The following is a 12,230-nucleotide window of genomic DNA, read 5'->3' on the forward strand; positions in this document are numbered from 1 at the left end:
TGAATGGGCCTTGCAAGAAGGTTCCAGTCCCCTTTCCGCTGGAAGTGACAGCGGATTGTATGGTACAGGTCTCCTCAGGGGTACATCTACCCATCATAGCCTTACGGCTACGCGCCTCAGGCACCTCAGCGCTTTGGACAGGAGCAGGGAACAAACGCTTCGGGGCCGGGCCCCTAGGGATCTGGCGATTCGCTAAGACTGCTTCTTCAAGTTCTTCCTCCTCCTCATGCGTTCCCCTCATATGACTGGGCTCCTGAAGGATGTAGTGAAGGAGGTGAACCTGCAGGTGGTGGCTCCCCGGCCTCCTCTTCTGGGTCATCCGCATGTTCCTCCAGCGCTAGCAGTGCCAGTGCTAGTTCTACCCCCCCCCCATCCTCTTGTACCACCAACGCCTTCCCCTCAACAGCCGTTCCACCTGTCTTCAGCTACGGTCCTAGGGGGACCCCGCGAGCACTTGTGTCCCAGGACCCAGACTCCACTTGGTCTGTAAAAAAGGGGCGTGGGCGCGATGGATGGCAAGAACGCCCAGGGCGAGTAACCCTCGGCATCCGTTAAGGCCTTTCATGACCGCCTTTAAGGCCTGGTGGTCCCTCTGCCTGAGGAAACCCCCCAGGAGTCGCGAGTATAGCAGAGGTTTTGGGCAAGCGCACCACAATCCGGTCTTTCATCCCTCTCCAGGAGGATGTCCTGCAGGTGGCGAGAAAGGTCTGGGAGAAGCCAAGGGCCAAAACCCAGATGAACAAGAAGTTGGACAGCAGGTTCAGGCTGACTGGTGGGGAGCCAAACATCCTGGCCTCACACCCACAGCCACATAAGTCAGTGGTGACTGCGGCCTCACTATTTTCGAAACCATAGTCTTCCTCGACAGGAGCCACCTCAGTTGTCTTTCCAAGGAGGACAAGGTTCTCGAGTCTTTGGGAAAACGCTGTTATGCCATTTCAGGACTGAATCTACAGCAAGCCAACGCTAACGCCCTTTTAGCTGCGGCTTACCAGAAGCTGTGGGGGGGAGCTCGGAGTTTCTACCTTACCTCCCTTTGGAGAGGCAAGCCTCCTTCAAAGCCCGTCTGGTGGATGCCCAGGCCATTGCGCAGGACCTCATGGAGTCTTCGGTCTCCCACATCGACACAGCCAGCAGAGGGCTGTTCCTGGATGTCAAGATGAGAAGGACAGTGTGGATGCATGCCACTAAGTTTTCATCTGACGTGCAAGAGCTGATCCTAGGTCTGCCCTTTGAGGGCATGGACCTTTTTCATTCATCAACCGATAACGAGTTGACAAAGGAGAAAACCTCCACTTAAACCGCCAAGTCCTTGGTCATCCTGACAGTCAGGGCATAGGTCCTTCCCTCAGTCTCAGGACAGGACCAAATTCAAACCATGCGTTTTCACTGGCTTCAAGGGGTTCCGGGACCGCGGTAGGCAGAGGCCTGCAAGGTTGCCCAACGACAACAGGAGGAAGCAGCAGAAGACTTTGCATGGGTTTTTCTGCTCCCCTCTGCCCCCACCTCTGATGCCAAGAAACAGTGATGTCACGATCAGGGAACACAGTTCCCCAGTGAGGGGCCGACTGGCTCTTTTCCAGGACAGCTGGAAGCATCTTTTCAAGAACCCTTGGATCCTATTCATAGTCTCCAGAGGCTTCAGTCTTCCTCTTCCTTTTCCTCTTCCATCTTCTCCTCCTCTTCGTCAGTTCAGGTCCCCGGCTCTTTCACGGGAGGTCCTTTTACTCTTGGAGATGCAGGCGATAGAACGGGTTCCTTAATCAGACAGGGGCTCTGGTTTCTACTACAGGATTCTTGCGGTACTCGAGAACAACCAGGAGGGCCTGAGGGTTGTCCTGGACCTGTCATGTCTCAATCTGTCTCTACAGCTAGAACGCTTCAAGATGATTACTCCTGCGCACATAGCAGAGTCTGTGTCCAGTGGACTGGATTTGTTCCCTAGACCTCAAGGATGCGTATCTGCACGTCCCCATCTACAAGCCGCATCAGAGAAGTTTCTGTGGTTTGATTGTCGTACCACTTCCAGTACAAGGTGCTGCCTTTTGGCCTGAACTCGGCCTCTCGTGTCTTCACAAATTTGAACGCAGTGGCAAGTCTCCTCCGCTTGGGTCATCCCCTATACCCCTATCTGGACGACTGGCTGGTGAAGGCGGCGTCACCCGATGAGGTGATGCACTCAGTGGTGGACATTCATCAGCTGGGGTTCTCCCTCAACCAGAGGAAGTCAGTTGTCCTGCTCCCAGAATCTGGTCTTCCTAGGGGTGCGTTGGAACACAGCCGTTCAGTGGGTGTTCCCCCACACCACAGAGGCTCCTCTCCCTTTGAAAGGTGATAGGGCACTTTCTGACCAACTCGCCCACATTGGCATGGCAGTTCCAGCACTGTCTAGGGCTGATGGCATCCTGCGTGCTCACTGTGCAGCGCGCTCGCCTCAAGAGAATGCACCTCCAGCTCCACCTGATGGCCAGTTGTGATCAGGAGACGGGGTCCCAGTCGGGCAGGATCCAAATAGCCGTGCTACTCCTGACTGATTTTCGCTGGTGGTTGATGGACGTCAATGTTTCTGTGGGAGCCCCCTTCACCTGACCGCAGCCTACCCTGGTGATGACAACGGAATCTTCTTTCGGCAGGGGGGGCTACTCTGGAGGGCTACGCGATTCATGGCACATGGCCCAGGGCGGAAGCCCTCCTGCAATCTGCTGGAGCTGAGGGCAGTGGACCTGGCCCTCAAGGCGTTTTTTCTCCACACCGGGGACAGGTCTGGTCAGGATGGACAATTCTACTGCAATGTTTTTACCTGAACAAGCAGGGTGGCACCTGTAAACCCCCCCCCCCCCCCCCGCCTCCTCTGCATGGAGGTGGTATTGATCTGGGAATGGGCCCTGACGGAGGTGGTCTGTATTTCAGCAGTCCACCTCCCGGGGGACAGCAACGCAGAAGTGGACCAGCTGAGCCAATTGGGGTTCAACACCTATGAATGGGAGTTTCACACCAATTCCTTGTTGCCCCTGTTCCAGCCATGGGGGTTCACAAACCTGGACTTCTTTGCATTTACTCTGAATTCCAAGTGCCCCAGTTTTCCTAGTGGGCAGGACGGGGTCTGGGGTCTCTGGGAGACACCTTCCAGATCTGTTGGCACGGCCGCAGGTGTTATGCGTTATTGCCCAACCCCCTACCCCAGCAGACCTTCTGCAGGTCCTGGCCTTCGACAGCCTGGTTTTCAGATCTGCTGCATTTGTGCTCCCAGGGTCTTTCCACCTTCCGGTCCCCAACAGGGGCTTCCTGACGCAGCAGGGCGGGGCAATGGAACATCTGGGCCAGGCTGGCACTGGCGGCCTGGTTCCTGACCAGCTGAGGCTTCAACAGGCTACATTTTTAGATGACAACTGGGACATCATTCAACAGGCCACAAAGCCCTCTAATCTGTCCCAATATAAGAGCAAATGGACTAGGTTCTGCCATTGGTTTCGTGACCAGGGTCTTGATGGCGTACTGGCTTTTTCAGCACACCTGGCTCGTTCTAGAGTTAATGGGGATACTTGCCGCACTTATTTGCTGGCCATTGAGGCTTATAGAATTCCCCATAGCCTGTGTTTTCGGCTTGTCCAGGCTTTTTCCTCGAGTGCATAGGCTGCATCCGGTATGGAGCCCCAATGTGGTTCTTGCAACTTTGCAGCACAAACCTTTCGAGCCGATGGCCTCTTGGACATCTGCTTGGTAACACCAAAGACAGTTTTACTGGTAGCTTTCACCTCTGTACGCAGGGTCAGTGAGCTGCAGGCGTTGTCTTCGGCGAGCCTTTCACCACGTTTCACAACGACAAGGTCTTCTTGTGAACTCACTCAAACTTCTTGCCTAAGGTGGTCTCTCCATTTCATCTGAATCAAGAGAGCTGCCTGCCAAAGTTCTTCCCGAACCCGCAGTCAGAAGCAGAGAGGTCCCTATATTCCTTGGACCTCAAGAGGGTCCTCAAGTTTTACCTCTCACTGACAAAATCTTTCACAAAGTCTGAGGCATTGTTTGTTACATTTGGGTGCTCCCCAGCTCTCAGGCTTCCATCGAAAGTTGGATGGTTCAGGCCATTTCAGAGGCGTATACAGCCTTTGGCAAGCCAGTCCCGGAGGGGCTCCATGCCCATGTGGTTGGGGCTAATGCCATTGCCGTTGCATTTTAGAGACATGCTTCTTGGAATGTCATTAGCAGGGCAGCTACTTGGGCCACTCAGTCGGCTTTCAGCAAGCCCTATTCCTTGGACACCAGTTCCAGGCACAATGCAGAGTTTGGTAAGGTGGTTCTGCAGGCCCCGTCTTCGTAGATATGAGGCAGGCTGTCATGGCTCCACTCTATGGTCTTGTTCAGTGAAATTTCCCACAAGGATGGAGGAAAGAGGACGGGACGTATGAGTAAAGTTATTCACCATAGTGACTAGGGTACTCATAGTCCATGCAGCATATCTGCACTTTCCTGTGCCTGCTTTCGTATCCCTGAACACCAAGATCATAAAAAATAATTGATGTTTACCATATACTTGGAGTACAAATGTCTTCCTTTGGGCCTGAAGGTTGTCCCAAGGGTATTCATCAATGCCCTCTTGGTATTGGTGGTGCATCTCGGCTTCAGTCGATTCTTTTGTATCCCTACCTAGACTATTTGATTGATCAGAGCCCCATAAGATATCTTGTTCTGGAAATGGTTACAAAAGTGTGAAGTACGCTGTTCAAATTCAAGCATACATTTTCTGTGGCGATCCTGGATAAATCTGTGACTAGCATTCCCTCCCCCATAGAGGAATGCAGATATTAAGGAAATAATCATGTTTTTCTTTAAACAAAGCTTATTCAAACTATTTGATACCATATTATTTTGGGTCTCATGAACTCCTGCATTTGTTTGGTGCCATTGGAAAGATGCAGCACGCAAAGATCTAGTCTTCCAGTCCATTGGCTCAGCATTGGCAGCCCCAACATGCGATTCCTCTACAGTAGTTTCATGTTCTTTATTGGTAGACTTGGGTGGAGAATTTTCGTCTCAGAGGTTTTTTCAATGTCTTTATTCTTGGGTATCTATAATAGATGCCTCCGATATAGGTTTAGTCCTACAAACTATGGTCTGTGGTCTGTACCGGAAAAGAATCCTCATCTCAAAGCGTTGGAGTTTAAGGTGATCTTTCTAGCCATGACCACTTTTCTTTCTGTTCTGCATGAAAGAACCATTAATTCGCATTCAGACACCACTGCAATATCTTCTTTGGAAAAGCAGGGAAACACTTGCTCCCATTCACTATTTCTGATTCCACTTAAGATCTGGCATGGGGCTATTGTGATACAGATTTCCTCCTGTAGTGCTACATGTGCAAGGTGTGATTAACGCAGGCATACTGACTGTCCTTTGTCATTCTCTTAACGATTGGGTACTGAGTCATAAGTTTGATCATCATTTATTCCTGCAGTGGGGTCGTGACCAAATCCTTTTCTGTGGAGAAGCACCATGGTTTGTGGGGGATCCAGGACTTCTATGCATTATGCCGAAGCATGTGCCCCAACTCTTTTCACAGGTGCATCATTCATAAAGGTTAAGCCAATAAAGGTAGATTGACCTATTCCCTTTCCTCCATTTTGGTAGCTAGGACTGTGGGCAGGCTATACTTCCCAGAGATGTGGCTCAGCAGTGGGACCTTCCAAACAGCAGTATATTAAGTACTACAATATACATGATGTCCAAGCAAAGCTCTGTAAAAATAAATCTTTACTAAGCACAGTTAACTCAATAACCACCCATACCTGTAAGGGAGAAGCACACAGTGATACAAGCAGCATATGCACTATATACAGGCAGGTAAGCTGGGAATTCGACTGTAAGAGGCATATCAAAATGGTAAAATAGTTGGGGAATAGGCCATAGCCAGTCCTTAGGAACCAAGGCAATGCTAGGGATGCCTTTGCAAGGAAACCGCATCAGGCAGGTCTGTTCGAGCTGCAATTTGAAGGTAGGGGGATCAGAAATATTGAAGTTGTCGAGGGGCTTCAAGATGACTTATCGCATCATGGAGATGTTTCAGCCATGTGTAGCTTGACCGCCATTCTTGGGAACTTCTCTAGTGTAACAGTAGCTTAGAACTTGCGTGTCTCTGCTAGATCTAACTTAATTCCTAAAAGGTTGTGCACACCAAAATATTAACATGACAAAGGCTTACTGATGTAGACAACAAAACCTTTTACATCACCAAGCATGTTATCACAGGGAAGCTGCTAAGAACTAATTTTCTTGTGGAATTCACTGGAAAATTGATTAAAAATACCCGGATGGTTCTCATAGCAGATGGAAATCCGCCACAGGTGTCTCCCTAAAGTAGACTTGTTTGCTTCCAAGTGGAGCGCAGTGTCAGTTGTACTTATCTTTGTTGGGAAAGGATCAGAAAATAACAAGGGGGAGGAGGGGTCCTGGGATACTCTCTGCCAGACATGCTTCCTTGTTACAAGAACCTTACCCCAGAGTCTTTAGTTCACTTTCTTTCACAGAGGAGAAATATCCTAAACATATCAGTATTTGTCCTGCCCTGGGGCAGTCCAGCACCGAAATGTTAGGCAATTCTCCTCTGAGCAAGAGTACCAAAAGCAACCCCAGCCAGGTGTAGGGTGTAGGGTGTAGCTGTGCCTCACTAAGAATAGTGAGCAAGGGGTCCACGTCTGGATTCCCCTAGTAACTTAGGGTGAGACCCAAAGTTACTTGAAATATGCAAATAGCAAGGGGAAAGGATCAGAATTCTGTGGGGATGGCTTTTGTTTCTGAATTGGTGAGGCGGTTACCTTTACTCCTTCCTCCGATGACTGTATTTCAGTCTTCTGCAGATTGCTCTGAATTTGCAAAATCTGTTCAGGTACACTGATCCGCTTTTAATGTCGAGATGAGTTTTTCCTGAAACTGTCTTTGACGAAAGGACTTCTGTTTAAAGGGAAAAAGTTGAATTTTCACTCACCCCTTTATTGCTCAGCTAGGGAGCTTGGTTTCTGAGGAGCTCATGTTCCCATCTAGGGGGAGCTGACCAGAGCTTTTGACGGGCAGCATTGGTGCACATGCCTGACCAGACCTCATCTAATGAGTCATCCCTTGCGTATTCCCTCAGCCCAAACCATCAGGAAGAACTGCTCGCAGAGCCCCTGAATCACTATGAAGGTAATATTTCATTTTTCCCATAGTACTCTGTACAGCACTGCAAATATAAAAACCTCACCAGACGTGTAATTAAGCTTCTTGCTGCAACTATTCAGCACATAATCTTTCCGCATCACCTCACCGCCAGGCTAGATATAGGCCATCAGCAGTTCACTCTGCTACAGCCAACAACAATGTGGGTGTTAAACCTTTGCAATTTTTCCTCTTCCTTATTTTGCTAGTTAGATTGCTCCCATTCCATATGTGCAAGGGTCTGTGTCCCCATAGGACTGTATTAGCTAGCAACTTTGCTTTTTCTTAAGCTGCCTTTTTCATGATAGTAGCCATGTATTTGTGCAGTTGTTTAACCCATAGAAAATATGTGCAATAAATTATTTTGTCAAGATGTATGCAAATATCAAGTAGGCTGAAAGTATGCTCATTGAAATTAGATTTGCAATGATTGTGTTATGTATTAAACTGTAGTTATTTGACACATTTTGATTAAATGTTACTTTGTTTTGTCTATTGAATGAGTGACTTCCGAATCTTTAAGCAGTCAAGTTTTCTGTCGGACACTTGTGCTATTGCCTGAAAGTTTGTTTAGCTGACTATTAAAGTTGATTTGGTGTTTCTATAACTAATTTGTTTTTAACAAGCACATTTGTCAAATTATTTAGTACCCTGTTTGCGAAAATGTTTACTTTTCAATGGAAATATTTTAGCACCAATGTTTTTTACTGGGACATTTTAGGGCCTAATTGACAAAACATTTTTTAATGGGACTTTCCCATGTTAAAACATGTTTGTAAATCAAGCCCTTAGTATTTTTCTCAGGCCCAAAACTCAGTGGCTGAACCCTCCAACCGCTCCTTAAAGTGCCAGTTATCTGCCATACTTTAAAAATAATTTTATTTTGTGTAGGTTTTTTTTTTTGTTCAGATAATTAAAATAAGCTTTTTATTTGTTTTCGATATTGCTCTATTTTTATTTCAGTTTAAATAATAATTGGGATTCAGATAATTCAGCAGTAACTCAAAGTTTTTTAAAAAAAAAAAGCAGTAGTGTGAAATTACACCCATAATGTGTAAATTCCTGGGTTGCATGATCCTCCCAAGTATGAAATGCAGCCAGTCAAAATGAGACTCTACTGCTTCTCATCATCTTTGTTTTCTTGATTCAGTCATCATAACCATAACAAGAGAAAGGATTAACTTGTTTCCCTTTCGCTGTTTCTGTGGCTTCATCACGGTACGAAGTGAGCCTTGTCCACTTGCCTATTTCCCTCAATTTCAAGACAAGCACAACATTAAAGTAACCTAATAATTGCATTTAATGCAATCATAATTTAATTTCTTCATTTCAAGTCATGTGCTTTTCAGTATGCTCAACCGGCAGATTGCTCATAAGAGCTGGCAGCTGCACTACCTGTATTGTAGGTGGAGTTGTTAAAAAGTGCCCAAATTGGCAAATAGGATTTGTTCCTTTTGATTCCTCTTTGTTTTGGCGCTATTCCTACTGTTTTTTTAATGCCAATTTCTTTATTACATTATCAATAAAGTAGCAGAAGATGTAAGTGTATTCTGATTTCCTGGGGAGAGGTTCACATCAACAGCATGGTGCCGAGTTTGCCAATATGCCGAATTTTTAACCCAATCTGTCAGTACGTTTTGAATTTTTTCATTTTACCAATTGCAAAATCTGTTTCCTTCCTTTTTAGCACGGTCCCAGCATGGAGAGCTACCGGCCGGATTCGTGAGAGGGAGGAGTTGCAATAATGTGCTTAGTGCTTTAAACAATGGTGATAGCCTATCAAAAGATCAAACTGGTTACAAATTAGATAGTGATGGGACAAAATGCATACCCTGTGTCTTGAAGCATAAGGTAAAAGACGTAATGACTCAAGAAGCTACACTTGTGCCTTATGAAGATGCAAATGTACAGATCAGAAAGGACAGACCCTTGAAAGAAGTGGTGCCTGTATTGGTTGATGAAAATGGAAAAGAATTATTGCCCAGTGGAGTAAAATCATCACCACAATGTCTAGTAAATTCTGCAAATGCCACCCAATTTCAAAATCCAAAATCCAGCATCCCTAAAGTGAAGCTAAAAAGCATGCATGATTTTAACTGGATTGATGGTCTCTCGGACTCTGAATCGGACCATGTGCCATTTAAAATCCATACCAAACAAACTGCTTTGAAAGGATGTTTGCCAAACCATCTTAGAGCATATGCAAGGGCCCCATCTGAAAGAAGCCCAAGGTTTGATATTCAGGAAACTCCAGTACGGGATGAAAGTGGGCCAAATGACTGGAGCTTATTAAGCGAGAATTTAAAACTGGACGGTAATTCCCTGGCACAGTTACATGCTGTGCAAAAAGAAAGCTCTGTGAAGAGTGCAAACGCACAAGCACAGTCTTGTAATCCCGTCGGGCAGTATTCAGCAGCCGGCTTGCTTTCTTCACATGATGAAAGTCTGGATGTGCTTGGCAGGGAAACTCTCGGTGAAAACAACCCTGAGCATGCTGCAAAGAGAAAAGCTGCACACTGCAGTAAAGACCATTTCAGCAAGATGGCGGAACACCGTCTCCACCAGAGTTCTAATATTCCAGGAACAGTTTTCACTCAAAGAACCAATTCCAATCAAAGGTTTGAGATCGGAAAAGCATCTAAAGCATATTCTAGGAAATTGCTCTTTGATGTTGGCTCTGTCCAACAGGACAGTGGGTTTGATAGCCCTCAGCTCACTTTTACTTAAAGATGCGATCTAGCATGTCCTGTAAAAAAGATTGCTGTTTGGTTTATCGTGTCCAACTTTTAAGTGCTGTTGTGTGTGAAGAACTGTCTAACTTAAATTGGTTGTCACTGCTGTATGTGTCATCTTTTTGTTTAAAGTTGTATGTCTATTTGTCTGAGATCATCTATTTTTATACCTCAATCAGTTTGATGTGCAATTTTTGTATTAATATATTTAAATAAAATGTATTTTACAAGAGCCTCTGTCATTTGAACAACACTCATAAATTGCATCCTAAACCTGATGAACCACATACAAAAACGCCATCTACAATAATTGCTTGTTATTTGTTGAATAGGGTTACTTTATCAAGATTACTGAAGCCTCAGACACCGCTGCTACCTTCTGTTACTCAACAAATTACCAGCACTGCACCCTGCAGCCCACTAGCACGGTTTTTCGCCTTCTTTTCCAGCAGAATCTCCATGGTGTCCCTCGCTTGGATGCCATGCAGCAAGTGCATGAATAGAAAGGCCAATGTCAACTTCTATCCTACTCATTCCAGGAGGCCCAAGGGCCACCACTGCATTGTGTCTCAAGTTTGCGCTGGATCATGTTAATTACACGTGACTTGTTTCTTATGATCCCTACACAAACGGCCATCTCAGTGGCAGGTGCCACACCTCAAATAAACACAGGCTCTTTCACTGTATTACACCATCATTCAAAATGCTCTTGAACCTTTTGCTCTCCGTGCACCCTCCGCTGTACACCATGATGCAAACCTCATAGCTACACCTGAAGTTGATGCTCTTAATCACAAATAGTTGTTACATCCGCCCCTGTGTACATATTCTTCACCTCCATACATCATCTCTTGGACTTTCCCACCACAGGAATCCTCCACTACAGATCTTCACCTGCTCTATAGCTCTGTGTACCAGTTGCACATGCATCTATCCACCAGCTCCATCTGAAACCAGCAAAGACACCAACCGCTCATTCAGAAAATACCAGATGGATGTCCCATCAAAAAATCTGGACGACCTGACCAACCTGCAGCCACCCTAGACTCCTCCACAATCGTATATGATGTAATCAGCACACTTACCCTCAACGATATGTTCACAATCAACACCAGTTCCCCACTGAAGCCATACCATAACAAGTTGATGTTGTATGCACCTCTTTACTAACTGATGGCAAATGCGCCATCCGCAGGGAAATTACCTCAACAAAAAGACCTCACCACTTTGAAATATTTGCCTGCAGGGATCCCATCATTGCAACCTAAGGTATCCTCCTTTGCAATTAGCAAAGCATGTAATGAAAGGCATCGCCTTTTTCAAGGCGGTTACATTTGGCAGAACTTATATTCCACAATCGGTAGACTGGTGCACACCCACCAATGAGTTATTCAGTGGCAAAAGAGATGCGATCTAGTGTCTCAATGTCGGCATCAACTTCACCTTTGGCCACTGTAGCCATTGCTCAGTGCAGCATTCCAAGCTGAAACCAGTTCAGAATAATCACACGTGAAGACTTGGCCAACACTCTCACTGCCGTCAAAGCATGCCACCTACAAAAACATCTCCCTGCCTCAGTGGTGAAAGCCATCGCAAGAGAAACACAACTCTCCCACAGGTTGATTCCCCCTCACAAGGCATTTTCGCTGGCATTGTGGAGTTTTGCAAAAGTTCATCAATGGTAGGACTTTAGAAGACTCACACCTAGGACACAGGGCTCCAACTCTTAGTACGGGCCTGACCCACACAATTATGTTGGTAGCAATGGCTGAGCAGCCAGTCTTATGTTAGGAGGGAGAAAGGGCTGTAGGCGGTGTAAAGAACGTATATACATATGCCTAAAGAAACACGGACACACTGAAGTTATATAAAAATAATGGTTTATTTTATATATACACGAAGGTAAGGTAAAAAGTAAGTACTGTACCCTTCAGTAAGCACATAGAAGAACCAATGCGATAGTCACAGTAACACACTTTTGTATACTTCGAGAAAGGCAGTATGCAATTCAAAAGGTAAGTACAATACCTTTTTGTAATGGCTGTTTCAAGTAAAATAACAAACAAAACCAGCACAAGGTAAGTAAATACTTGGCAATGTTTTAAGAAGTCTAACTCTTTAGAAGTCCATCCCAATCTAATTATGAGTGTCTCAGAGTCAGATTGGAGGGCCCAAAAAAAAGATGGGCATAAGCTGTAGAAAGTTCAAAAGTTCCAGAGGAAATCTTCTGTAACAAGTAAATAAGCAATCTTTGTTAGAAAAAGGGTCAGGCACTTCGGCAAACGCTCTCTGTAGGCACACAGGTGTTGG

At 46.0% G+C, this 12,230-nt stretch overlaps 1 protein-coding gene across 3 annotated transcripts in view; it reads left to right on the forward strand.

The window, feature by feature from the left end:
- The window catches only part of CEP152 (centrosomal protein 152), a 475,089-nt gene extending 464,939 nt beyond the window's left edge, over nt 1-10,150 (forward strand). For all 3 annotated transcript variants that reach the window (XM_069624789.1, XM_069624790.1, XM_069624791.1), the window contains one exon: nt 8,876-10,150. In XM_069624789.1, the coding sequence (XP_069480890.1) occupies nt 8,876-9,915 (1,040 nt within the window). In that variant the 3' untranslated portion in view covers nt 9,916-10,150. The remainder of the gene's footprint in view (nt 1-8,875) is intronic.
- Nucleotides 10,151-12,230: the final 2,080 nt, after the last annotated feature.

The sequence above is a fragment of the Ambystoma mexicanum genome, chromosome 11 (assembly GCF_040938575.1).
Source record: "Ambystoma mexicanum isolate Mex_15411 chromosome 11, UKY_AmexF1_1, whole genome shotgun sequence".
Classification (NCBI taxonomy): domain Eukaryota; kingdom Metazoa; phylum Chordata; class Amphibia; order Caudata; family Ambystomatidae; genus Ambystoma; species Ambystoma mexicanum.